This window comes from Phyllostomus hastatus, unplaced genomic scaffold (genome assembly GCF_019186645.2).
Source record: "Phyllostomus hastatus isolate PE091 unplaced genomic scaffold, TTU_PhHast_1.1 phas_scaffold_585, whole genome shotgun sequence".
NCBI classification, from domain to species: domain Eukaryota; kingdom Metazoa; phylum Chordata; class Mammalia; order Chiroptera; family Phyllostomidae; genus Phyllostomus; species Phyllostomus hastatus.
In genome coordinates, this window is record NW_025334037.1 from 3,363,520 (window position 1) to 3,390,962 (window position 27,443).

A 27,443-nucleotide genomic window follows, 5' to 3' on the forward strand; every position below is an offset into this window, starting at 1 on the left:
AGACTGTGTGGTCAAATGATACAAATTGGTATGATTTTCTAAAACTAGAAGAATTAAAAATTTCTATAGTATTCAGAATTTTAATACTGCAAATTAGTTTAATGAACTAAGCAAAAGTACTAGAATTGTGTTCAAATTTCCTCTGTAGAATACTATTAAATTTGAAGTATTGGGAGCATTTTATTTTCTCCAGTTTTAATGAATAACTGCTTGACTTAAGCATAATTTGTTTTTCCTTGATGTTAGATCAATGTCATTTTTTTAAGTCAAGAATTTCAAGTTATGGTATTTTAAAATGTCTTATCATATTTGTAGGTTTCGTTTAAGGAAAAAGACATGGAAGAATCCTGGCACTGTCTTTTTGGATTACCATATTTATGAAGAAGATATTAATATTTCCAGCAACTGGGAGGTTTTTCTTGAAGTTCTTGATGGTATTACTAACATTTTTGTGGGGGAAATACTGGTTAGAAATGCTCTAGAATTAAAACTATAGAAGCCTATAGCTTTTTAAATCAAAGAATGAGTTTTTTTCTGCATTTTCTCTGGATCCCATTTGCCTTTTAAATATTTCTTTTTTCTCTGATTTTTTAGAATACTATTGCTTCTTACAGGGATGTTGCAATTTCAAGGTTATATTTTTAGTATCTTTTACAGAAAATGTTTCTAATATTTTCTTAGCCATATTTGTTGTTTAGTTTCTTTTTTCATTATGGCTTATTTTGTTTTGAGGATGTGCTATTGATAATTTGTCAGAGATTTAGAGAATAATGACTGTATTAGTTTCCTAGACTGTCATAGTGAAATACCACAAACTGGGTAGCTTAAACAGGAGAAATTTTTGGCCCCACCATTTTGGAGGCTAGAAGTCTGGGACCAAGATGTCAGCAGCGGTGGTTCCCTCTGAGGGCTGTGAGGGAGAATTTGTTCCATGCTTTTCTCCTCACTTACGGTGGTTTGCTGACAGTCTTTGGTGTTCCTTTCTTGTAGATGTATCATCTTGATCTCTGCCTTTATATTCCCATGATGTTCTCCCCTGTCAGTTTATCTATCCCTATCCAAATGTCCCTATATTATAAGGACACTAGCCATTTTAGATTAGGGCCTGCTCTGGTGACCTCATTTTAACTTGATTGCCTCTCTAATGACCCTGTACCAAATAAGGTCGCATTCCGAGGTACTGGGCAGTTAAGACTTCAGTAAGTCTTGGTTGGGGGAGGCACAGTTCAACCCGTAACAGTGACCTAGAGGAGGCGCTTGTGTTTGTTACACACCGTGGTTTTAATGGTCAACATTGGTATATTTAAAGTACTGGTTTTTGGAGGAGGCAGTGTGGGAAAGTTGGCTTTTAGGAGGTGATATCAAGGGAAACAGCTGGGTTTCTATATTCTTTTATGACTTGGCTGTCACTTAGATTTTGATGTTCCTTTTTTCCATAGAAGTTAATATATCATAAATTCTGGATGTTTCTGCATATGATTGTGATAGCTTTCAGACACTCAGTAATACTAACTCTTCACCTATTTCAGGACAAATTTGGTTTAAATTTCAATGGTTGAAATTCTAATTAATTGACAAGTTATGGAGAGAGTGAAAATCAAGAAGGATACTGTATGCTATCATGCATAAGGGAATGCTTCAGATTGTAATTCCTTCTCTAAGGGGCTGGGGCCTTAGAGAATACTCACTGTGTCTGGGTAGGCCAGGAAGAGATCATGAAGAACACAGAAATGACCCTTCTTAGGGAGGATTGAGTTTGAATTAGCAGAGATGGATTGGCCAGGAAATGTCATTGAAAGATGGGTGCCTGAGTCAGTATCATTCCAGTATATATTTTAGCATCAAATAGTTGAGTAAGAAGTAAGTGATAGAATTAAATCTAAGAAGCATTTATTAACCTATAATTTGTCAGACACTGCTAATTTCTAGTGCTACAAAAATGAATAAGAACTAGTGATTGCTCTCCAGATGTACATAGTCTGTGGGTGAACCAGAACTCAAAAGCTATAATTCTAAAATAATAGGTACTGAAGACCGAATCAGCACAATTTGTTCTTATACAAACTAGAGAGAAAGGTGACAGTTGAACCGGGTTTTGAAGAATCAGTAAGTTTGGGTGAAAATGTAGAGGGAATGGTTAATGAGATCATTTGAGTGAAAAAAGGAGGTAAAGTGAAGTCGGGGTTTAATTACGATTTTAGATTGTGGGTAATAGCCAGTAGAGAGGCATAGATTGCAGATCCAGAGAAGAGAGTAACTGGTGGCCAACAGAAAGCAGGAGAGAGTGGAATTAAGAATACAGGTGGAAGGAGAGCTTGAAGAAGAGTTAGGAGTTATCTTTTGAGACTGAAGAGGAAAGTAAATTTTATTCTCAAAAACTCCTGGGGATAATTGGGCATAAAAGCTCAATTTTTAAGAGTAATGCTTGAAGTAAATCTTTTTTTTTTTTTTTTAGTCAGGCAACATAGAAAATGTTGAATTACGAACCTGTAGAGAAAAATGCAGTGATAACCTAATCTTGCATGTTCACAGGAGTGGAGAAGATGAAATCCATGTCACAGCTTGCAGTTTTGTCAAGACGGTGGAGGCCTTCAGAGATGAAGTTGGATCCCTTCCAGGAGGTTGTGTTGGAAAGCAGTAGTGTTGATGAGTTGCGAGAGAAGGTAAGTTCTTTTTAAACAAAATGACCTAGTATACATTTTGTATTTTCCCCTGTGTTGCCTAAGAAGTAGCATATTAAGTGAGTGCCAAATACTGCTGCAGTAACCTTTCTTTGTCTCTGTCATATTTTGTGGCACCTTGAGCCATACATTCCAGTTATTTCTTAGCGCTCCTGATTCCTTGAAAAATATCATTGGCTTCGGGGCCATCCAGAAGTAGACCATCAATTTCTGTTACTTGGATCAACTTTGTCCTAAGTAGTTAGATTAGCTCAGAGTTACCAGAGTAAATTGCCATGTGTATTTTTTTTTTTTTTTTGATAAGGGAGGTAGGATTAGATAGAGAATGCAGGTGAAGGTCTCTTTTGAATATTTTATTTATTTTTTTGGATTTTATTTATTTATTTTTAGAGAGGGAAGGGAGGAAGAAAGAAAGAGAGAGAAACATCAATGTGCGGTTGCTGGGGGCTGTGGCCTGCAACCCAGGCATGTGCCCTGACTGGGAATCGAACCTGCAATGCTTTGGTTCGCAGTCCGTGCTCAATCCACTGAGCTATGCCAGCCAGGGCTGAATATTTTATTTTCAAAGGTGGGATTTCTAAAGATCTCTGGGGAAAGAGTGAATTGTTTATAAGTGATTCTAGGACAACATTTTGGAAAAACTTTTATTTTGAAACTTTACACCAAACACAAAAATAAATTCTAAATATATTAAATTTATATTAAAAGTGTAATGAAATTATAAACATACTAGATGAAAAGATTTTTATCATCCTGGAGAGGAAAAGATATTTTTAATCATGATACCAGAAGCTAAAAAAAAAAAGTAAACTTACATAAAAGTTAAATCTTTCGCATAGCCAAAAAAAAATTTTTTGTACAGTAAAAGTTAATAAATAATTTAGTTAAAAAATAAGAAAGGGACAAAATATTTGAAACATATATGAAACATGATGTCCATAATTTATAAGGAGCTACTACATTAATAAGAAAAAGATGAATGATCTAATTTTAAAATGGGCAAAGAACATGAATAGGCAATTTGTTGAAGAAATAAAAGTTAAAATGACAGTGTTTCACCTCTTAAATTGACGAATATTTAGAAAATCAGTGAATACCTAAAGTGAAGTAATGTAATTTTTTAAGGTTTAGTTTGGCATTATCAACATTCCACATGCACAGTTCCACATCTAAGAACTCAGTCCAAAGAAATGCTTGCAGAAATGTGCAAGGATGTTCATGGCGGTATATAATGTGGCATTGTGACTGGCAAGAATTAAAAACAGGCTTACTGTTTTATTTCCATCCGCTGGAAATAAGGTAGTTCAGTGGTTGAAGAGAGTTGGTTACTCCATATCCTATTATTATAATAGGATGATTGTCCTTATAAAATAAAGGTATTATGTAGAGATATTTTATAAAGTTTTGTGTATTTTTAAAATGCATAATTTATAAAAGCATAGGAAAAGCTCTGGGAGGAATATACTAAACGATATTTCTGGGACATAGCATTTGCAAAGTAAATAGAGGAGATAATTCACTTTGTTCTTTTTTTCTAATTTTTTTCATCAAACATACTACCTTTTCTTGAAAAAAAAATCAAGTTATTTGTATGTTGGGTAAAAGGAAAATAACTTTTTAAAGCAAATGTATATGTTAAATGAACTCATATAATGTTTTCTTTCACAGCTTTGTGAAATCAGTGGAATTCCTTTGGAAGATATTGAATTTGCCAAGGTAAAGCCCTGAGAATGTTTGCACCAGGTTACTATTGCTCAATAAATGTGGCTAATGGCACGGTTTATTCCTTCATTCTTCCTTAGGGTAGAGGGACTTTTCCCTGCGATATTTCTGTCCTTGATATTCATCAGGATTTGGACTGGAACCCCAAAGTTTCTACCCTGAATGTTTGGCCTCTATATATTTGTGATGATGGTGCAGTCATATTTTATAGGTAATACAATACGCACAGTGTTTCTGTTGTTTCTCATAATGTAACATTTTTGTTTTGTATAAGTGTCTTGTTTTTCATAAATACCTTCACTATTGTTATGGTAGAGAGTGGTTCTGACCCATAGAAATACAGTGAGAGCCACACATTTCATTCTGAAATTTTCTAGTAGCCACATTTAAAAAAGTAAAAACTAACAGGTGACATTAATTTTAATAATTTTTTAACCCAGATGTCCAAAATATGATTACAATGTGTAACCAATATAAAAAATTACTTGAGTTGTTTTACACTGTTTTCTTGTGGTAAGTCTTAGACATCTCGTGTGTGTGTTACACTTCCAGCACACTGCAGTCTGGACCAGGCACATCTACAGGTGATCAGTAGGCACACGTGGTTACTGACTAACGTGTGGACAACACGGATGTAGAAGAAAAGGAAGTCACTGGAGCCTGGCAGATATGGGCTCAAATTTAGCTTTGTTGTTTACCTGACTCCTCATCTGTAAAGTGGCAGCAGTGATGTCAGCCTTGCAAGATTTTGAGAATTAGAGTGTTTGCCACATTTTCAAAAACTGGCACAGTGCTTCCTATTAAGTGGATGTTCGATAAATGATAACTGTTATACTGATAACATGGAAATTATGCCATTTTTTAGAAGTGAGTGCCATGCTAATAAACAGTTTAGAAACCTATATCTTAGTATATGAGATTAATTTCATTGGTGACATCAGATTCTGTTTTCTCACTGAGGAGCATTATATTAATAGAGGCATAAATTAATAGAGGTAGATGGCTCTCCTGGTCTAATATGTCATTAATATTTTAAATGTAGGGATAAAACAGAAGAGTTAATGGAGTTGACAGACGAGCAGAGAAATGAACTGATGAAAAAAGAAAGCAGTCGACTCCAGAAGACGGGACATCGTGTAACGTACTCACCTCGGAAAGAAAAAGCACTAAAAATATATCTGGATGGAGCACCAAATAAAGATCTGACTCAAGACTGACTCTACTAGTGTAGCATTTTCCCTGGGGGATTCTGATTTTAATTAGACGGTTCACTGCTACTGTGTAGTGCCATTATGGCCAGACATGGTTAGGGGTAACCCCGTGACACCAGCACTGATTGGACTGCCTTTCACCAATCAGCAGCCCAGTGCCCAATGGGCCACTGTTTTGACTTGGAATCATGTTGTGCACTATAGTCAAATGTACTGTAAAGTAAAAAGGGATGTGCAAAAAAATAAAAACAAAAAGCAAAACCTGCTACTAGAAAGGGGGAAGGGGAATGAGCAAACGTCTTTTTTGCGGACAAATGTGCGCATAGCCGCTAGTAAAACTAGCTTCAAACAGGATTCTCATAGTTTAATAATAAAAGCTGTGCAAAGGCCATGAATGAATGGATTTTCTGTTTATTTCACTGATACACACATTACCTCATTGACAATTTGTAAGTAAATGCAACGTGTGTTGACTCTTGGAAAGCAGCAAAAACAGGAGCTGAAGAAAGAAATTCTTAGAACCAGCCGTAACCCAGTCAAGAATTGTGAAGTTGTGGTTTTTTGTTTCATTTTTTGCGAAGTATAAAGAACATTATTTTGGAACATCAGAACATTTCCTTTAGACCACTCCCAGCAGATGGCAGCTCAAATTGCTGAATATTGTAATTATAACTGTACTTAAGTTATGGATGTTGAGAATACTTTTCACTCGTTCATTCAGCATGTAAATAAAATCAATCCTGTTGAGTTAGCACAATGGCAGTTCCCCCACTTCCCATCATGATGTACATTTGTGTACACCAAGAAGTATAGCGGTCTCTGTAAATGTATTCCTCAGTGCTGGGTTCCATACGATTGTATTTGCCCTTGTTAATGAGGTTTTTCTGTTCAGTGACTTCAGTTTTATTTCTTTTTGTACATTACTTTTGAAATATCCTTCAAGTTTGAATCTTATAGAACCCTTGTAAGTCCCAGTTTAATTTTGGGCATTGATTTGTAGTTACATGTAGTTTAACTTTGGGAAACTTCTTACCATCATGTGGAATAAACTTGCTAGTAAGTCAGGTCATAGCACAGGCTGATGCAGTCAACATGATTTCATTGCAAAGTCTATTAGAGTCAGCAAGTTTTTGCTTTGCTAAAAACAACTATTAAAGGAACACAATTATACGTAAATTTTGAAAATGCCATCTAATTTATAAAAATCAATAAAGAGGTTTTGGTAAAACTTTTTCATGCCAGATGCTGTTTACAACAATGAACATGCCAATAAAACATTTGTTCATTCTGTTGTGTTATTTTAGTCATTAAACTTTTGTGGATGAAGAATTGGGTTTAAGAATAGATTTGTTTTCTTTAAATACAACATTTTGTAATGTGTACTGAATAATTATTTCACTTCTGTGATAGGGTATGTTTACAGTAAAGTTCTCATAAGAGATGAAAAGATGTTAATATTTAACTTTGGAGGATCCTGTCAATACTACAAAATCAGATTTTTACTTTTTTTCCTTTTAAGAAATATATAATTAGAAAATAATATTAGAGGTTAGCTCTGCAGTTTGAATATAATAATTGAGAATTTCTTACTATAGCTTAAAAGTCTTTTGGCATCCACAAGGGAAAATCTTTTCTAAGGTATTTTTCTGGCTAATTTTTATTTCATGTAAACTATGTAGCATTCTGCTCAGTGTGAAGTACTTTTCTGAGTTTGCATTATGGCATTGGTGGTATTCTCAGAGGAAAACTGGAAGCCTTGTGGTGAGTTGTCTTTCAAGGTCACCGATTTTCTGATGTAACGTGACAGCTCTTTGGTTCTGATCCAGGCCTGCTTACTTGGGACATGGGGGGCTAATAAACGGGGTTTCTGCTTTCAAGAACTGACTGACTGTGGAGCAGAGGAGGCTGATCAGTAAACAAAATTGGCTACGGGCTTGTTTGGTTTGGTTTGGTCTAGTGTTCCTGCAGAGTAAATGGTAAAATTATTCTTCTGTGCCTTCTGCCCTGATTTTTGTTTTGTGTTTGCTACTTCTGATTGCAGGCATATTACAAATACCAAGAGTAAAGAAAATACATTTCGTTACAGAGAATAAAGCTCTCTTGCTTTTCAGTGCCTGGTGGAGAACACAATGTTGCACTTTAGTAATTTCAGAAAAGGGTGCGCTTAACTTTTCAAATGGACTTGTAATAGGAACAGTGGTTTATGTAAAGGAGGGAAACATGAGCCCGCCCCTCTCATATTCAAAGGATCAAGTGAGTACGCAGGAGGCCAAAAGGCAGAGCACTAACTGGATCAAGTACCCAAGCTGGGCAGGATGTGGAGCCTGGTCATCACTCATCAGCCTGGCCCTGCTCCCCACAGGCCACACCAAGGTTTTGAAGTGTTTTTACTGTGGGGCACATGGGGTTATGTCTACCGGCACGTCTTGTGAGAACCAAATACCTACATTTCTGAGGCAGGTGTTGAAGATGAGGGGTGCATTCTGGCCAAAGAAGGAAAAGCTGTGCTTTTGGGACCCTACTGTGGTGCTGTGGTTACCTGGCACGTTCGCTAGTTGAAGGTCTGCTTCACAAGCCAAGGAAGTAAATGGATAGCAGTCACAATGAGAGAAATAGCAAGTGAAGGCTCCCTACAGTAGAATGTGCGGTGCTCTCTTCTGTAATGTAATGGAAAGTACTTCAGGGTTCTGAGGAAGCAGGGGTGACCCTATGCCACAGCTAGAAAATGGTCAAGGAGCTGTTGGTTGCCAGGCCACACTGTTAGGAATGGTCTTGTGATGTGTCTCCCGGCCGAGAGAGGAGAGAGCTGCCAATGTACACTGTGGTCTAAGCTAAATGAGTGCACTGCGTCTGAAAGTGACTTGTGAATGTATGGAATACAATAAAACCTTTTATTCTGGTTCATTCGCTAGTATTTCCTTTTTAATTGGCTACTGAAGCCCTCCCTCTGAATTGTGTCCTTTTATTCAGAATTGAGACCCTAACTAGTTGTTTTGCTGTTGTGACTTGCACATTGTAGTCTAGAGCACATGGAGTAGAAGAGAATCTGAAGTAGCAAGTTTTTTGTTTGCTAAATAAAACTATTCCACCTAAACAATTCTGTGTAATTTTTGAAAAACAAATCAATACTTTGGTCACTAGCAGTCAAAAGGCTACAAATTCTTAAATGCAAAATTGTGTGTGTGTATAGTTTTCCAGGGGGTTAGTATGATAGTTCTTTATTCGGGTTTATAAAGGAGTTTGTTTCCCAGCTAAAGCTTGTACCCACCTAGACTTAGAGTACTTGAAGTCAGGCGGGGAAGAGGGGTGGTGTGATCACATGGTTAGACACTGTTAATTTTCTAAAGTTGGCTTTCAGAAACGAGCACCTGACAACATCAAGAGTGCATTAAAGCAGATGTAACCATTTAGAAAAGAACATAGCAATCACTACTAGGGGCCAAGCAAGGAGGGCAGGAAAGAAAGCATTGAGGCACAATGCCCTTCCCCTCCAGCTAACTGTGCAGGAGAAGCTGGTGTTCTGATTGGTCTCCACCCACCAGGAGATACCAGCAGACCCTGTGGCATAGCCTAAAAGGTGGGGACCACGTTTGCATTCTGCTTCCTTTGCTCCCAACCTGCCGCCTCCCCCGGTACAGGAGGCACACAGTTTTCAGCTTCATTATAATGCTTAAATAACCCATTTAAGGAGTATCAACTTGAGATACAAATATGCAATGGTTCTATTTTTCCAGTAACTGCCAGCCATGTTTGCTCTGTTGAATGCAGTTTCCCCTGGAAGTCAGCTGTCATTAGGCTCTCAGTATACAATCTTAAAACTTTTATGTCACTTTCTATTAAGACAGTCTGATCTTTTTAAAGTTTCAGTCATTTGATTCAAAGCTCCCCACGGGCACCGCCCTCATCACATGCCGCAGTGCCTGGTGTGTGTGCTGCTGCTCTCTGCCTGGACAGGGGAAGGTGTGGCCGGCGCTCACTCTCCCCACCTGCTCTTCCTGCACTAGCTCTGGCGGCCAGAGAGGGAGGGGGAGAGGTGAGGACGTCCCCTGACAGGGGCAGCCTCCTGTTGGTCATGGTGAGGTCACTGTCCCCTTTCGTCTGGTCTGTACATTCACTGTGAAGAATGCTCTGCAGACCTAGCAGCCAAGGACTCCAGACAGCCGTGGTGGTCCTTTGTGAAATGGCTCTTGCCACTGCTGCTGGGAAGGGGCCTCCCTCTGAAACGGGCACCACTTTGTCCCATGCTGCCCTGGTCCCCGCCCAGTCTTCGACCCTTGGTTCTTGTTTCTTCCATACCCCAGTCCCCGATGAGTGCTGTCCGAGCCCATCTTTGTTGCCTGCCCCGCTGCACAGCTGTTCTCTCCAGCTGCCTCTCCCTGGTGCTCCTTCTGTGGTAAATTGTTGGCAAGTCAGCAGGACCTGTGGCTTCTGACGGCTGTTCCCCTTTAATGTGTCGATAGCACCCACACAAAACTCCCCATGAGTTTTAGCCAAAGGAGTAAGTCTAATTGTCCCCTCCTTCATGGGAGGTCAGGGAAGGACATACCCTGCTTTCTAAGCACTAACTTCCCAAAAGGGGATTTCTTACCCTCTTTCTAGCGGTTCTCCAGGGCAGGCAGGCTGCTGCTGAAATAGCACCTCAGCGAGCCCTGTGTGGAGGAACCTACTCCACAGCTGTTGGCCTCTGAACTTACGAATCCCAGTCTAATTACCTAAAAACAATCTCAGAACAATCAGTTGCATCTCTTGACCGTGTGAAGGGGAGAGACACAGACCACAGGAACACTCCCTTTTCTGGTTCCAGTGTCTGCCCTCACACCACAGCAGTGCCCCTTGCTTCTCTTCAACTCCCATCCTTCCGCTCTGCACCCCTTTCTCCGTGTCAAAAGCCCAAAGAACCAGGCTAGTGAGGCAAGACACACCAGGCATGGGGGGACGCAGAGTGGGACACACCGAACAGCTAGGTCAGCGGCCACCGTTCTTGTCCCATCGCACTCCTCTTCCTGTTCGTTCTGCGTGTGCGGGTGAACCCGCTTTCTCGTCTGTGGGGAGGGGAGGGCAGAGACACACAGCCTGCACCTCACGCCCAAACATTTCATTTTCCAGTCTTGCCTTTCCCGGAGCTGTACACTGGGGGTGGAAAGTGGGTGGGTTGGGATTCAAAGCGCTACTGTGTTCCCCTGTTGGCCTTTGTTCCTCAGGGCAGTATCTCCCACATTAGTTGAAAATGCTTTGGACTTCAAATAACAAAAAGACTAACAGCAGTTTGATAACCATTTTGGGGGTTTGCTTGAAAGGGAGTCCAGATATGGCCAATAGCTGTCTTACTTTCCCCTCCCACGTCATCAAGGACTTGGAGTCTTACCCCTCTGTAGTAGGCAGAGTAATGGCCCCTGAGTGCTGTGATTAAGGTTAAGGACTCTAACAGGAAAGATTACTCTTTCCTGGATTACCCAGGTGGGCCCAATTTAATCCTATCAATCCTTAAAAGTGAAAAAAACCTTTCTCAACTGCACAGGCCCAAAGAGGTAGGTGACTCTCGAAAAGCAATCTACCTGTTGGTGATTTTGAAGGTGAAGGGGACCATGAGACAAGGGATGAGAGTGACCTCTAGAGGCTAAAAGAGGCAGGGAACTGGTTTCTTCCCCGCAGCCTCCAGTGAAGAACACCGCTTTGACCTCCATCATGAGACCGCCCAGGACATGCTACCAGTGTCAAATGGCACATCCTAAACCTCAGGACTCAAAGGCAGGAAACCAGGGAAAGGGGTGGAGGGTGAGGCCTCTTTCTTTTTGTCCCTCAGGAAAAACTGTCCCTCAGTTTTCCCAGAAAACTGGCAGCCTTCCCCTCACATGTCTTGGACCCAGACTGGGTCATGTGGTCATCCCTAGCTGCAGGGGGTAGAGGGCTTTTCCAACCTCTGCGGTGGTGAGGGAGGGAGCAGAAAGAGGGACGGGCATAGCCTTGGGTAGCTGAAAGGACATCTGCCCTAACTCCCTTGGCAGGAACTCTGAGTCCCAGAGAAAGGCAGGCAGTAAGGTTCAAGCACCAAACTCCACCAAACCCTTACACATTCCATTTAGAATTCTGAGTAAAGAACTACTCTGTGAATTTTAGCCAACTGTTTGGCAAAGCCTGTCCTGTGCATAAATTTTTCTGGCTATGATGGCAAAGTAGAGCAAGATAATATGCCTGCATACAAGTTCCACGAGGGAGGAACCTGGTTTTAACTCATGCCCCATGGTCTCCCTGGCACAATATAGGACCTGACATATAGTAGATGCTCAATAAAACTTTTTAAATATTTTATTTATTTTTAGAGAGAGGGGAAGGGAAGGAGAAAGAAAGGGAGAGAAACATCAATGTGTGGTCCCCTCTCACACTCCCCCTACTGGGGACCTGGCCTGAAACCCAGACATGTGCCCTGACTGGGAATCGAACCAGTGACCCTTTGCTTAGCAGGCCAGAGCTCAATCCACTGAGTCATATCAGCCAGGGCTGATTTTTAACATTGAAGAGAGAACAATTCTATATTTGACATTCAAATTATCACTTGATCCTGAGCATACTATACTTCATACTGCTTTGATTTGACTTCCAGCTCTACCACTTAATCTGTCTGAGCCTCCATTTCTTCATTTATTAAATGGAAATACTCATGAAGTCAATAGATTAAATGAGTTAATATAGATAGACTGCCTGCTACCCAGTTGACCTTAATATATAGTAGCTTTATTATTACAGTCCCTGGAAACCCTACCCTGTTATGGGACAGAACTGTGCTGGATTAAAGACGCCTCCCAAGAAAAAAGTTATATACATTCCATTTACTCTTTCAGAAGACAGCGAAATGTTGACACTCTTAAGACTGATTCCTGTCCAAAAATGGTTAACATTGCTAAAATATTTTCATGGTAAAAGAGGTGTGCTTTAGTTGTCTGAAAAATTTAGTTACATGGAAAAGTTTTCTCTTTTTTTATGATACAGGTCACTTCTATTTTATTTTTTCTGGCTGAAAGTGCTTTAATATTTATTCAAAGTCAAAAGGAAAAAAAGAAGTCCAAGAACTACAAAAGAGGAGTTAAAGTGATTTATACTTCATTTCTAAATGCAACATATGTGTTTATACATAACTTAAAACTCGAAAAAAGCATGCTTATACAATCATGTGCAAATGTAAAATTTAATAACTCTGGATGCATACACGATGGAAACAGTCCATGACACCTGAAAACATCATTTGTGGAACATTATACAGTTCAGTCTCTCAGTGTGGATATTACAACCATATATCACAGAGCCTGGCGTGGTCTGAGTTTCTCCACGTGGTTGATAATGGTCTACAGTTGTTGGTAAGTGATTTTGCAAATTCATTTATAATCCTAGCCCTACAGTTACCTAAGTACTGTTTCTGGCAAATTAACTTAAATAGTATGCTCCAATCTCATACCTTCAAAGTTACTAATATAACTAACTGCCATGGGGGACCGTGTCAATACCACTTGTCACCACTAGGGTGATGGCCACCCCGACACTGGGGAGAACGCTACTTCTAGGAGAAGTTTGTTCTTACAGAGATGTGTGAACTGGTTTGACCTTAATGCCAGATGTGCCTCAGAAAAAGAAAAACCCCTTTCTTTCTCTTTTTAGGGGGTACTCCTGGTGGCACCGAGGCTGCGGGGGAGCAGTGGGCAAGCCCAACACCAGAGTCACACCTGGGCGAAACACTGCTTGGGTCTTTCCTAGCTGTGTGCCTTGGGCGAGCAACGTGACGTCTCCGAGCCCCTGCGATGCTGACAGTTGGGGAGAACAACGCCCCTTCCCCGGGCTGTGGCAACAGCATGACTTGATCGTGGATGTGAAACTGCACACCTGTCACAGAGGCAGGAGCTGAGGGACTGCTGAAAAGCTGGACAAATGAACAGCATGATTCACCTGCAGCAGCTGAAGGCACAGCTTACCTGTGCCCATGCGAAGAACTGGGAGAAAAATTCATTTGTTGCATTTTCGCCAGGTTGATGTTTGCAAACAGGGCACACTACTCCACATATATAAGCAACATTTCCCCAAAACCCGTCACAAGGAAGTTCTGCATCCTCTCCCATCCCCTCCTGGGGGGGATGTAGAACAGAATGTGCCATCTGCCAACCCGCAGATGCAAAGCGGCCAATAATTTGCACCAGTTTCACATCCCTGCTCTGCCTTCACTCCCACACCGGAAGCGGTGCCTCCCCCAGGCACCGGAACGGCGAGGGTGCGTGGTGTGCCGTCTGGGGGGCTGGACGAGTGCGCAGCGCCTCGCTGTGTTTCGGGCCAGAGGGAACATGTTCTGGGGCGAGGCCATGGGAAAAAGTCTGGTGAGCCAACACCTAGAGGACACAGCTGGGGAAATAAATTAGCTACTTCTATTGCACGTCTACCCGGAGAACAAGCCCGGAACTAAATCTCTTCTCCCTCTAGCAGCTCAGAGGTGGCATCAGGCTCCCTGAGAGCCATTTCCATCAACAGGCTCCTCTCCAGGTTCTCCAGCTCCTGGCGCACCTCGTCCATAAAGCCACCATCTCCATCGGGAACCTCTCTGAGTACCAGGCCCTCGCCGCCCTGGCCGCCCTCCCCATCCTCGCCGTCCTCGTCCTCGCCGTCCTCGCCGTGGCTCTCGCCGAAGGCTGGCTTGCACACGTACACCAGGCTGTGGCTGGGGAGAGACGGGGCTGTGGCTCAGCCTCGGGCCCTGTCTCCCCGTGGGGCCAAACCTGGGCTCTCAACACGGGAAGCCAGGTGTGAGACTGGGGCTCTACCTGGGGTGGCTGTGGGTGTGTCTCCGGGTCTCACCTTCACGACCCCTCCTCTAACATCTCTCCAACAGTCTTGACCTCCTGTCAACATCTTGCCTTAGCAAGGGTTGCTGAGGGTGGCTCACTTTTGGAGAAGGTAGTTGAGGAGCAGCTCCCCCCACCTCTAGGGGCAGGTCTGTCTTCCTGTGACCGACCCTCTCAGGCTCAGCATCCCCAGGGCTGGCCCCGAGGGCACGGGGTCTGAGAACGACAGCCTGCTGCCCATCGGGCCTCCAGGCAGGAGCAGCCCCAGACAGTAGGACAGGACCTCACCGCCTCATTGCTTGTGCCTATGGGGTGCCTGGGGCCTGTGGGGCAGGGACGGGTGCCATCGACCCAGCCGCCCTGGATTCTCTTGGGAGAGAAGGCTGAGGAGTCGCAGAGGGACTGGGAGATGGCCACACAGCCCTGGTGCTTCTTGGTCTCTCAGCAGCTTCCAACCATCACTGGTGCCCTCCACCTTGGGGGCCGACATTCCTGGTTTCCCTCCTACCTCTCTGACTGCGCCTTCTCAGCCACCTCTGCCAGCTCCTTCTCCACTTGTCCTTTGTCATAATGGGCTCCCCTCAGCCCTCACCGCTTCTCCCTCCACACCCTCTTCCCAGATGACCCACTCGGGAGGTTTCAACCACCATCTAGACGAGCCTCGCTCTGTGCCCCCGGCCCCACCTTCTCCTCAGCCCGCCTTACCAGTCTGACTGCTATTGAACCCCTGCGTCTGGAAAACCCAAGGAAACTTCGAATCAAACTTATCCTAAACTGAATCCACATTTTCCCCCTGCTCCTGCCCCTGAGTCCCCTCTGAGTGGCATCTCATCCCCGCTTGGCCCCTGACAAGGATAACAGGTGGGGCCTCACCTGTGAGGCTGGCAGAGGAGGCCACTGGCACACGGGCATCGGTCCCAAGCTCCGTCCGGCTCCAGCTCCCAGGTGATGAGGTCCAGGAGCCGGCTGGCAGGGTCATGGCAGAGGTCCCCCTCCACGGGCAGGGGTGTGCACACAGGGAACAACAGGCCTAGAACCAGCCAAAGTCATGCCCGTGCCCCAGCACCAAGGCAGGCACCAGGAGGGGGGAGCAGAGAAACGGGCTGCAGCCTCCCACTTTCCACCCTCAACCCCAATGTGGATGTTTGGATTGAAAAAGTGGAATGAGAGGAAACAAGAACGGCCATGTGGGCTCAAGAGAGAATGAGCTGGGAGGACTGGAGTAGTTAAGGAGGACTGCCTGGAAGAGGCGGGCATGTGCTGGATTTTGAGGCCAAAGGTCTGGAGAAATTAAGAATGTGAGAAAGGTGTTCAAGGCTGGGGCACAGCACCAACAACAGACTGCGGTTGGGCTCAGGCTGAGGCAGTGAGGATCCCAAACAGGCTGAGGAGGAGTGAAGACAGAAGGGGGGCAGGGCAGCTGGAGCTGGCCAAGGCTTGGAAGGTGGACTGGAGAGTCTAACTCAAGTGACAGATCAGGAGTGGCTACAGCCCCCAGAGGAGCGATAGCCAGAAAGCCATCCTTGAGGAAAACTGCAGGAACAGCAGGTACCAGGTGGACTGGAGGAGTGGGGTAGGTCGGCTAAGGGAGAGGTTTTCAGAAACACTTGTGGGAGGGGAGAGTGCCTGGGCTGACCTCACCCCGGAGGGGCAGTGAGCATGGGAGATGGGGAGAGACAGGGGCCAGCCAGTTCACGGGGAGCAGGACAGGAGCCAGGCGCTACCTCAGGCCTGGGGAGTGAGGTGGAGTGGGAGAGTGGAGCTTGGGACAGGGCTTATGCTGCACCGAAAAGGGAACCACTCACCTTTCTGGAAGGCACAGCACAGCCCAGGGTGGCAGTCCCTCTGGTTGTCACAGATGGTCCCGTTGCTACCTCTGGTGGCTGTTCTGCTGCAGTGACCCCAGACACAGAGCTGGTCTCCACAGCATTCACTGTCCCGGGTGCAGAGCTGGAGGTGAGAAGACGCAATAGCCTGTGACTCACAGGCCTGGGAGGGCCTGAAGACACTACAGGTGAGCTAACCCACGTCGTCCACTGCACAGAGGAGGAAACTGAGGTCCTAGGTCAGGGTGGGGGAGTGGCGGTTGTTGAAGCCATTGGAGCAGGGCTGGTAAGGGAGATGTGAAGGGTCAGAATACCGGGAAAATGGCACGGGGTAGAGGGGGTGCATGCATCTGAGTCTTCCTACACAGCTTGTGATTTTGCCTTTAAAAGATGTAGCCTGTCTCTGTGGTGCGCCCACAGACTTGTGCCCTGCCCCCTTCATATTAGGTCCCCAGGTGAGGAAGGAAGGTGGCTCAGGGCGCCAGATGCAGGCAGCAATGTGATTCTTGTAAGCTGATTGCATGAGCCCAGGAAGGCCACAGGAACAGTCAGGCACATGGGAGTCACATGTGGGGAGTGGTAATTAGAGAGCAAAGCGGGTTCCCCACGGCTGTGCTCAGTGAAGGCCCCCAGCAGGACAGGCTGGGCGGGACAACTGCGGCTCCAAACCGTGCACGGGGCTGGGTTGGGTAGTAGTAAGAAGCACTCTATTTTCCAAACATGTGACTGTCTTGATGAAAAAGGTCAAGAAAAGTCTGAGGCCATATGGCTGTTTCCAAACAGCTGCTGTGTGGAGGGAGAGTCTCTGCTCCCCTGGTTCCTGCTTCTCTGAAAGTCCCTGTCACGGAAGTGTTCTGGCTTCTTCCTGGCTCCCCTGCCCTCTCCGATAGGGCAGGTGGGAGGAAGATCTGGCCAGTGGGCTGCCCTTTCCCTGCCCAGGGGCTGCTGTGGTGTCGCTGGCTGTTTCTATGGGATGGGCCTTCCCAGGGGAAGGTGTGGAGCCTCCCCCTGCCATCCCTGCGGCAGCAGGTTCTGCAGACGGCCTCCTGGTCACTGCAGGAGACAGCCCCAAGGGCGGCGGTCACAGACAGGTTCTTCCGAGAGAGTAGGGACGTGGTGGGGCTCCATGGGAAGCCTCCAGGAGGCCGGGCTGAGAATGTGGAGCAGGCTGCTGGCCTGCTCCCCCAGGGCTCTTTGCTGGGGCCCCCTGGCCCTGGAGCTGAGCCCCGAGGCCTCTGGACACACTCACCGTCTGCTGGTCCCGGCATGGCTGGCAAGTGTACTGGAAGCTGGCAAACTGGCAGTACCTGCGGGGCCCGCAGTCCTCGTCAATGATGCACTCCTGGGAGCAGGGGAGGGGGCAGCTTCGTCAGGAAAGGCAGGTCAGCAGCCCACCATGCCCCGCAAAAGGGCAGAGCCCCATTTATCCCCTGCCTCCACATCCCCAGGCTCAGGACTCAGAAAGAGACGCCCTCCCCGCAGCCCTGACTGGCTCGGTCCCCTCACTCCCCAGCATCCACTCCCCCAGGCAGGCAGGGCCTCACCCACACGGTGTGTCTAGGCTTCTGCCCTCTGGGATGCCGCACCCAGTTCACACAATCGCCTCTGTGTGCAGCCTCCCCCCACACGCAGGGTGGGAAGCACGGAGACCCAGGGCCGGTCTCTAGCACAGAGCAGATGGATTTAATAAAAAGAGCTAATGAGCTCCAGACCTTGAGTGGCTGCACGGGAGGGGCTGTGGTTCAGCGGGGCCTTGCTGACTGAGAAGGAAAAGGGTGGCCACAGGGAGCGCACCTCAGGGTACTGAGTCTGAGTGATACCCAAAGGCAGCTGCCGGCTTCCAAAAGGGCGGTGGGCGTGGCTGGCATTCCACCAGCCCAGGTGCTTTCTCCTGGATGCTGACCCCACTTGGCTGGAGAAATGGGAGAGGGAAGGAAGGAAGGGAATCTGTCCACCACCCAGGTCCAGAGAGAGAGGTCACCGAAGGGTCACCGGCGGGAGCAGGGCTACATCAGCTCAGACCTAGGAACTGGCAGCTGCCAGGAAAGAAGGGCAGGAGAGGCGGAGAGGCCATGACAAGGACCACAGTCCTGATGCCCCGGTGACTCTTCCAGCAGGCAGCTGCCGGACTGATTGTTCTTGTGCTGCATACCGAAAACGGAGGCTCAGAGAGGCCAACAAGCCTCCCACCCCAGGATAGTGCAGTTAGTTCAGGGTAGGGGGGCTCTTTTCACCGCTGGCCCCTGGGAGAAGGGGCCCAGGGCTCCAGATGCAGCTGTCAGAGGCTTGCGGATGAGAAAGACTCTCCTGAGGTGGGATTCCAGGGCCCTAGCAAACCTTACAGAAGGTTCTAGAGGGAGGGAGGGACCCACCTCCCGGCTCTGACCAGGGCATGCTCCATCCTGAAAGCAGGTGTGGGGCTGGACCTGGGAAGACCTGCACGGGCAGGCCCTGGCCTGTGGTCCAGACTAGTCCCCACTCTGCTCTGTGAACTGGGGCAGCTGTGCACATGGGGGCAGACAGGGAGACTTCCAACAGAGCCTGCTGGGGCGCCTGGGGGCCAGCACATGTGGGCAGGCTGGGGGTCAGCAGGGAGGCCCTGGCCAGGCAGCTTAGGAGCTCATGAGCTCAGTCATTGGGAAGTGCTAGTGTCCCCGGTCCAGGTCTGGGTGTGCTCCAGCCAGCACTACAGGCCTGAGAGGGCAGGCATTTGGTCTGGGGCGGCTGCAGGCTTGGCTTCTGCAACACCAGCCCTGGTACCAACCCCCAGCTGGGCACACCTCAGACAGAGGGTCCCACTCTGCTCACCAAGTGTCTGTCCCACTGGACACCAGCTTCCCACAGCCCCCTCTGAAGGATGATGGGAAGAGGCCAGCTTGGAGACAGCGGTACAACCCACCACTCTGCACCAGGGGCTCCAGGAGAAACCAGGGCTGACCCCCAGCATCGCTGAAAAGCAATTTAAATCTTTCCTGGAAGTTCTTTTAAAACGTCAAAGGACAGCATGTTGCCTGATGCTCTACAAAACGACCAAAATTGCTCTTCTCTGTGTCTCCCCAGAGTCTGACTCATATCAGCCCACTGATCACCGTGGCAAGCAGGGTCCTCCCTCTGGAAAGAGTGGTGCTTGTCCCGGTCCCCATGCCAACAGCCCTAAAATGTCCAAATGCCACCATCACTGCTTTCACATGGGAGAAAACCAAGGCTCAGTGGTGGGGGGCAGGGGTTGGTGAGAGGGCTGGCCGAGTCAGAGGCTGAGCCGGGGGCGGGCTGTGGGGGCCCATGGGGCCTGAACGCGCTGGGCTGTAAGCGAACCACAAGACGAGCTTTGTCTCAGCCGCCATGCTGTCCTAGGCACAGACTCGACTCTGCCAGTTCAGCTGGAAGCGCCCTGGCCTTTCTTTCCAAGCAGAATAGCACCAGAATGGGGTGAGGGGGAGGGAGGGGGGACCCGGGCCCACAGGCGTTGAGTCTCTTCTCTGAACCCAGTCACAGTCTGAAGCACTGGGGCGAAGATGAGAAAGTCCTTGCCCTCAAGGAATTTATAGTTCTTTTTTTTTTTAAAGGCAACTCAGTAGAAAAGCAGACAGAGGGTATAAACAGACAACTCCCAGGAACAGAAATTGCTTTTCTTCTCCACACAGAAAAAGATGTTTGACCTCACCAATAACCAAGAAAATACAACTTAAAAGAGCAGCAGCATACTATGTTTTCACTTAAACGAAAACAGTTCGAAAGGTTGACAATATCTGTGGTAGGCAGAATGCCACCGCCACCCCCCCACCCCGCAAATGTCCACTCCTACTCCCTAGAACCTGCAGACAGGCCGTGCCACATGGCAAACAGACAGAAAGCCACAGATAGACTGAGACTGCTGATCAGCTGACCTGACGATAAGGAGAGGATCCTGGCTTATCCAGGTGTGCCCCATGTAGTCCTAAGGGGCTGTGAAGATAGAACAGGGGCAGAAACAGAGGTGGGGCAACGCCACGCGGGAAAGACGCCGCCAGTCACCCGGACTGCACTGGCGGTGCAGTGGAGAGCCACGGCCGGCCGGGGACAGAATCCCCTCCCCTGGAGCCTCCGGAAGGAGTGCAGCTGGGCTGACACTTTGATTTCCGTCCGGTGAGATTCCCACCGGACTTCTGACTAACAGAGCTGTAAGTTAGTAAGTTTGTGCTATTTTTAAACCGCCAAATGTATGGTAAACTGTCACAGTAGCAATAGGAAACTACTGTAATGTCCAGTGTTGGTAAGGATTTGAGGAAAGGGACAGAACCAGACACTTCAGGGGCATTGAAAAGGAGCTGGATGTTTTTTGCAGGCGATTCATCAGAATCGACCAAAATGTGAATGCATGTACACTGTAACCCAGTTTCCCTTCCAGGTGATCATCCTCAGACACGCTTGTCCACATGTACAAATATCTGAGTACAGGGGTGCTTGAGGCTGCATTGTCACATTCCTTCTAATCCAGAAGTAATGGAAATGCCCAGCAAGGGGGGCTGATTAAATTGCTGCACAGTTGTGTCCCGGGGAAATGCCACCAGGAAGACAAGAACAAGAAGGGGGCTGTTCTTCGCATTGTGACGTTCACATTGGTAAATAAAAGCAAGTGGAAAAACCATGAAATCCCGAGTTTGTAAAGCAGAGCAACAGCATGTATGATGCATGCTGGTGCCCGGCACAGAGCCTGGCACACGGGCATACACAGCAGGTGTGTGTTGAATGGAGACAATCACTCGAACGTTAGTTACCGCGGCAAACAGGCTAACAAAATGCTGCTGCTCATCTGCTGTGATTCAAGAACCAAAGCAAAAAACACACAGATACCGTTAATTTGATTTCTCATTTCCCAGGAATCCTGTTGACTTAGAATTTTCACTGTATGCTTCCTCTTCCAGATCTTTTTCTTTTTTAAACATTTTATTTATTTATTTATTTATTTATTTATTTATTTATTTATTTATTTCTAGAGAGAGGGGAAGGGAAGGAGAAAGAAAGGGAGAGAAACATCAGTGTGTGGTTGCCTCTCACGCACCCACAGCTGGGGATCTGGCCTGAAACCCAGGCATGTGCCCTGACTGGGAATCGAACCAGGGACCCTTTGGTTTGAAGGCTCAATCCATTGAGCCACACCAGCCAGGGCCTCTTCCTGATCTGTAATTTAAAAAAATATGAGCTAAGACTTTCTAGTACCAATCTCTGTGAGACCCTGCTGTTTACAATTCCCCGTAAGAAAAGTACACATTCATCCTTAGGAACATTTTTCTTCCCCTAAACTGGTTCCGATGCATGACAAAGCATTCCCTGCAAAGCCACTGTGAAGCAATTAACTTTTTTCCTAGGTATGGAAAATATTTTGGCATGGAACCATGCTAAAGACTTTTGAAACATGGAAGTACATCCACTAAAGCTACTGGTTTCTTTTGCTGACAGTTTGTGCTACTACCAGAGGCCTGGCAGGTGAGTTCAGCGTGACCTACCCTCGAGAAAGTCCGGTGCGTTTGTTCTAACAGTCTGCCAGCTTGGTGACAGTGGATGCGCATTCCCCGCAGCTCTTACGAAAGGTCTTTAAGAACTGTGATCATACTGAAAAACTTGGAACTCCAAAGCGTGAACCTTAGAGGCTGAAAGAGCCCAAACTTTGACCCCCAGTTTTGCTACTTAATAGCTGCATGACCTAGTCCTCCAGGGAGCACCCCTGCCAGGGGACCAGCTGGGTGGCAGAAAGGCAGGTCCACACAGAGGCTAACATTTCCACCAGTGACTTGCCATCTCTTTCCCTGTCAACACTTGGGGCTGTCACATTGAGCCCTGACCCATCTGTGTGCACAGCACGTCTGGGTGCAGCAGTCTGTGTGCCCATAGGAGTAAAGTTCCTGGGGCAGAGTGGCCTCTCGTTGGATGCTGACCAGGCTTCCCACATGGTAAGGTGGTTAGTTTGGGGTGTCTCCTGGGGTGTCTCCTGTCCCTTACTGGTTGGGGCAGGATCCCACCTGTCCTGGTGTCAGGGACTTGGGAAACAGGTCAGGTCCACCCCCATTAAACAGAACTTAGTAGGTGGGAGGGGTGGACATGGGTGGGCTCCCCCTGACCTCACCCCACCCCCAAGCAGAGCCAGGCCCAGAGCTGAGAAATCCAGGATTTTTTTTTCCATAATTCTGGTTTCTCTTACCTGTGCTTGAGGGTTAAATATGCACACGTGGGCCAATATTTTAAAGGAGCCTCAGTAACACTGGGCACAGGGCGTCTGGGGAGGTGAGCTACAAAGTGAGAGGCTGTGGAGGCCCTGGGTTTGGGGCACCGCTCCAACCATCAGGACTGGAGGAGGGACTCTGTGCCACCCTGAAGTGGAACCAGAGCCCTTCACCAGTGCAGAGGGCAGGGGCGCCTGGTGCCCGAGAGCAGACAGCAGCACTCCATCGCCCCCAGACACAGGGTCCTGGTGCCACGGGGCCACCCTTGCCTCCCGCGCGTCACAAGTTCTCCTTAACCCCCCATGTGGATTTCCACATGTCACAGATGTGGATGCCGAGATTTAAGGTGAAGGGCCTGCCCAGAGTCACCCGGCCGAGAGGTGAAGCTGGGAGTCCAGGCCAGCAGCCCGATCCTGAAGTCAGGATGCCTCTCCCTCCCCTCTTGGGAAGATGTTTTTTCTCTCCCCTCAGCACTCGTCAGTCCCCTCAGGGACAGGACTTGCCGGGGACAGTGCCCTGAGTCCCACACCTCTCTGCAGATGGAAGGCAGGAACTCGGGGCCAAGGCCAGAGGCCCTGGACGTCTGAGTCTCCATGTCACTCAGGACTGGCTTCAGCAGCTCCTCTCTAGTCCCTGTCGTCACAGTCACTTCCTGTCTGTCCCCGTTCCTCCCTCTGCTGCTGGTGGAGAAGCTGGACAAACAGTCCGACGGAAGCCATTCAGAGGACAGCGTCTTTGTTGTCCTGAGGAGACAGCTATATTTAGAAAGCTCTGGCCAGAGCCCCAGGGAGGTGGGGCTGGGGGAACACATGCCACAGATCTGGCAGAACACAGGGCCTGGCAATGGCCCTCGTGCTTTGACACTATCATGAAACAGTGGGAAATGGCAAAGGGGCTGTTCTGCATCTTTGATTTTCCCACTCAGATTTTATCAGAAGTGAGCAGCTCCAAAGAGGCAGGAACCTAAAGGAAGGGAAGAAAACAGCACGGAACCCCTGAGACATGAGCTGTCCTCACGTCTATACTCGGGGCAGGTGGGGCACGGCTTCTCTGTGGCCTTCCGTCTGCCTTGCTTCCCTTCTCACACTGGCCAGCACTCATCAGGTGCAGACCTGGCCAGGGGCATTTTGCCCACCCTCCTCAGGAATCCCAGATATTCCTACTCTCATGAGGCCCGGTGAAAGAGGAGGCCACGTGGGGAGACCTCTCCAGGGCTAGGCTGTCCACAGCCTCCTCTAGAGCCCAGAGGTCTGGAAAGAACATCTTCAGGGGAAGGAGTGAGGACACATCAAACAGAGGCCTGGGGCACCACCACCAACTAAAGCCTGCAGGCCCTGAGCTTTGCACGCTGCAGCTGAGGCGGGCAGGGCAGCAGGGCAGGCTCAGAGCACCTGCTGTGTGTCTGCACCTGCTCTAGCTCCGGTAGGCCCTCCGGTCCCACAGTGCCCTCTGAGGTCAGCCACCAGCTGCGTCTCCCCAGCATGGGCTTGCACATGGCTGCCACCCATTAAAGGAAGAACGAAGGGATGAAGAGATGAACAGATGAACTGTTGGTCAATCTCCACTTTGCAGATAAGGAAATTGAGGCTCAGAGCCCAAGGTTACTGATGGACTTTAAAAAACTAAGATTCAAACCCAAGACTCAGATGCCTAAGCTGAGGCTCCATCTTTCCACTGCACCCTGTTGCCTCCAAATACACAGTTGAAGGTTGAACTGTGTTCCCCCCAAAGTCATATGCTGAAATCCTACCTTTTGGGACCTCAGAAGGGGACCTTATTGGGAGACGGGGGCACTGCAGATGTAATTACTTAAGATGGCGAGGTCATGAGGGTGGGCCCTGCTCCAACACGCCCGGTGTCCTTATAAAATGGGGCACCTGGACACAGGGACAGACACATGTGGAAGGAAGACGATGCGAAGACATGGAGAGAAGATCGCCATCTACAGGCCCCGGAGGGGGCCTGGCACATGTACTTCCCTCACAGCCCTCAGAGAACCAACCCTGCCGACACCTTGATTTTGAACTTCCAGCCTCCAGATCTGGGAAACAGCCACTTCTGCTGAGGCGCCCAGTCTGTGGCACTTTGTCACCACGGTCCTAGGAATCGGACACTGCCCCGCCCCCAAAGGCCCCCAGCCCCAATCGTCTCTGTTTCAGATCCTCCACACACACCCAGCCTCTGCTCCTGAGTTTCAGCATCTCCCTGGGGGAGGTGACGGAAGGGAGGCCGGTGGGGAGACACTGGAACATTCTGAAGGATGCTGAGCCCAGAAACCAGAACAGAGTTTCCTGACTGAGCCCCCCACCGACCAGGAAGCTCCAGCCTCTGGCACTTGAGTCCCACACTCTGCTTCACTGAGGTTTCGGTGGATGGTCACTTCTGGCCCCAGGCGCGGGGTGGTGGTGGTGCCAGACCCTGAACGCCCCGGGAAGAGCACCTGGCACAGGCTGTGAGGCAGACGAGTGTCCCTCCCAAGCATGCAGGGCTGCTCTCTGACCCTGGCCCTCCTGAGCAGAGGTAGTAACACAGATAAAAGAGGACTGTGGGGACCAATTGTCTTCATTTGACAGCGGGTCACCTTGTGAAGGTGTGAAGCTCTGATGCTGCGCTCACCACACAGCTGGGTGACGCCTGTGTTTCCTCCACCGGTCAGGGCTGCGTGGTGCCCAGCGTACCTGGGGCGGCATGAGGCAAGACCAGGGCTTTGAGGCCCGTGCGGATTTGAAAACAGGCTCGCTTACACGCTGGGTGATCTTGGGCAATTTACCGGGCCTCTGTTCTCTGTGCCTCAGGTTCCTCATCTTTAAAATGAAGGACCTCGTGAGGTTGTTGCACAGATTAAAAGAGGTAATAGCTGCATGCTTGGAACAGCACCTGGCCCCCAGGACCAAACCCAAGGGCACAGCTCTATCTGCACCGCTTAACTCCCAGCAGGAGTTCAACTGGCATCCGTGGGAAGGCTTGAACAACCTTCCACGTTTAGGTCTGGGCCCGTGGATCTCATTCTAGCAATGAACACCTTTCCCACTGAAAAGGTCCAGAACGTCAGTCCAGTCAGGGCTCTCGATCCATCAGCATAAGACAACCACCTGCTTCACCTGGAAGCCCTGTGCTATTGGGGTGGGGGGTGTGTGGGCGAGGAGAAGGACAGTCACACAGAATTACAGGGGACCCAGATTGGCCATTTGGCCAAGGAGGACAAGCAGGCATTGAGGGGCAAGGAAAAAAATCAACACAAATCAATTGCCTCTGGGTGCTCAGCACCTCAGCACCCATCGTCTCATCCTCACTATCTTCTCAGGAGAGCAAGTGAAGCCCCCTTTGTAGACAAGGGAAGTGAGGCAGTGAGATGAAGTCACTTACCGAGGTCATGGGTGAGAAGGGGCAGGGCTGGCCCTTGCCAAACCCACCAGTGCTCTATGGAGATGAGGGTTACGCTGGGCACCAGTGGCTGGGGACCAGGAAGGGGCGAGGAGAGAACAGTGTGAGGTAGGAGGCCTCTGGGGCTGGTGGGAGAGGGGCTGCCTGCTGCCTCTGCAGGAGGGCATGGTCCCCAAGGCTGGGAACTGGCCCCAGGTGTCCAGAGGGCTGGGGGAGGTGCTGAGGAAGAATAGCAAGAAGTCTGCCTTTCATTCACAATCTAAGTCAGGTTTTCAGGTTCTTCCAAGTCCTTTCTGACCTGAAGAACAGGCCAGTCAAAGAAACCTGTAACATACACATTTGTCTCGCACACAGCGGGGCGCCCCCACCCCCAGCCTCTCCTGGAGGCTGCACTAGAAACTTCCTGCCAACTCAGGGCAGGCAGGGGCCCCAGACTTCACCACGGGTTCTGGCCTAACCCACGATGCAGAGCTTGCCCTATGGAAAAACCCAGGCAGGAGCCAGGAGCCGATGCCAGCTATTATTATCCCCAAGTCTTGGTGTCTGCAAAAGCCTGTGTCTCCTGGGGCTGCTCCAGCCAGTTCATGCTGCCAGTCACACAGCCCTGAAAGGGGAGGACGTGCCCTGCAGCCCGGCTGGGCGTCCCAGGTGTGGGGACCGCTCACTCCTGACCCTTCCGTGCCAGGGTCATTTAAGAAAATAGTCCTGCAGTTCTCCTTCCTCTCCTGTTCCCTCCCCGAGCATATGCAGCCCCCAGGACCCACCCTCTGGGAGCCCCCTCTCCTCACCAGCCTCCTGGGGAGACCTTCAGGGATGAGGAGGGCGTGTCCCAGAACAGGGCCTGGTCCCTGCTCCAGGGATGCTGTCCCACTGCCAGGCCACGCTCACAGGATTCCCCAACATTTTCCTTTAGTCTGCGTGATGCTGCCCTTGGCAAAGTTGCACCATATTTAATTTCAAAGGAAACTTCTTCACGTGCCCAAGTCCTCTCCAAGCAAATGAGTCAGAGCCGTGGAGGGAGCCCCTTCTGCCCTCTCCCCCCGCAATGTTTCCTGGGCTTTGGGTCTGTACTGCTTCCCCCCCCCCATTCCAAAGGCAGATACGGGGGAGCCACTGGGCCTGGTTCTGACGTCCACCAAACACACCAAGGACCCAGTGAGCGCACCACGTGCAGAGCAGAGCTGCTGGTCAAGTCACCAAAGGGCCGGAGGAGAACCTCACGTTTGAAAGCACCAACCGCGTTAGGGCGCCGGTCCTGCAGTGCCTCACAACTGTGGTAGCAGAGGCTGGGCCCCAGCCCCCTGCTCCTCTCCCTCTCTACCTGGCTCCTTGCCACAGCCCAACTTATCTTCCTAAAACACAAACCTGTTGACCCGTGTCCCTAATCTTCATAGTTCTGAAGGCTGCTCCAACCTAGGGGCCCTGGAGAACACAGAGATCAGACTAATTCAATCAACACCCATTGGGAGGAGACAGGCTGCACCCCCGGAGAACGGCCAGACCGCACCTGTGACACTGGCATGGTGAAATAAAGTGACAAGGGTGGAGTGACTGAAAAACCAGCTGTGTCCTCCAGTGACCTGGGAGAGGGGGCCTGGGA

The 27,443-nt window shown here is 48.6% G+C and overlaps 2 protein-coding genes across 6 annotated transcripts in view; one reads left to right on the plus strand and one right to left on the minus strand.

The window, feature by feature from the left end:
- Positions 1-6,005, plus strand: part of USP47 (ubiquitin specific peptidase 47) — a 103,950-nt gene extending 97,945 nt beyond the window's left edge. For both annotated transcript variants that reach the window (XM_045825180.1, XM_045825181.1), the window contains 5 exons: positions 316-434; positions 2,533-2,663; positions 4,350-4,397; positions 4,484-4,614; positions 5,446-6,005. In XM_045825180.1, the coding sequence (XP_045681136.1) occupies positions 316-434; positions 2,533-2,663; positions 4,350-4,397; positions 4,484-4,614; positions 5,446-5,620 (604 nt within the window). In that variant the 3' untranslated portion in view covers positions 5,621-6,005. The remainder of the gene's footprint in view (positions 1-315; positions 435-2,532; positions 2,664-4,349; positions 4,398-4,483; positions 4,615-5,445) is intronic.
- A 6,684-nt stretch (positions 6,006-12,689) lies between these two features.
- The window catches only part of DKK3 (dickkopf WNT signaling pathway inhibitor 3), a 43,178-nt gene continuing 28,424 nt past the window's right edge, over positions 12,690-27,443 (minus strand). For all 4 annotated transcript variants that reach the window (XM_045825743.1, XM_045825740.1, XM_045825741.1 and 1 more), the window contains exons 5-8: positions 17,509-17,601; positions 16,239-16,383; positions 15,307-15,463; positions 12,690-14,309 (exon numbers count right to left, since the gene is read on the minus strand). In XM_045825743.1, the coding sequence (XP_045681699.1) occupies positions 14,054-14,309; positions 15,307-15,463; positions 16,239-16,383; positions 17,509-17,601 (651 nt within the window). In that variant the 3' untranslated portion in view covers positions 12,690-14,053. The remainder of the gene's footprint in view (positions 14,310-15,306; positions 15,464-16,238; positions 16,384-17,508; positions 17,602-27,443) is intronic.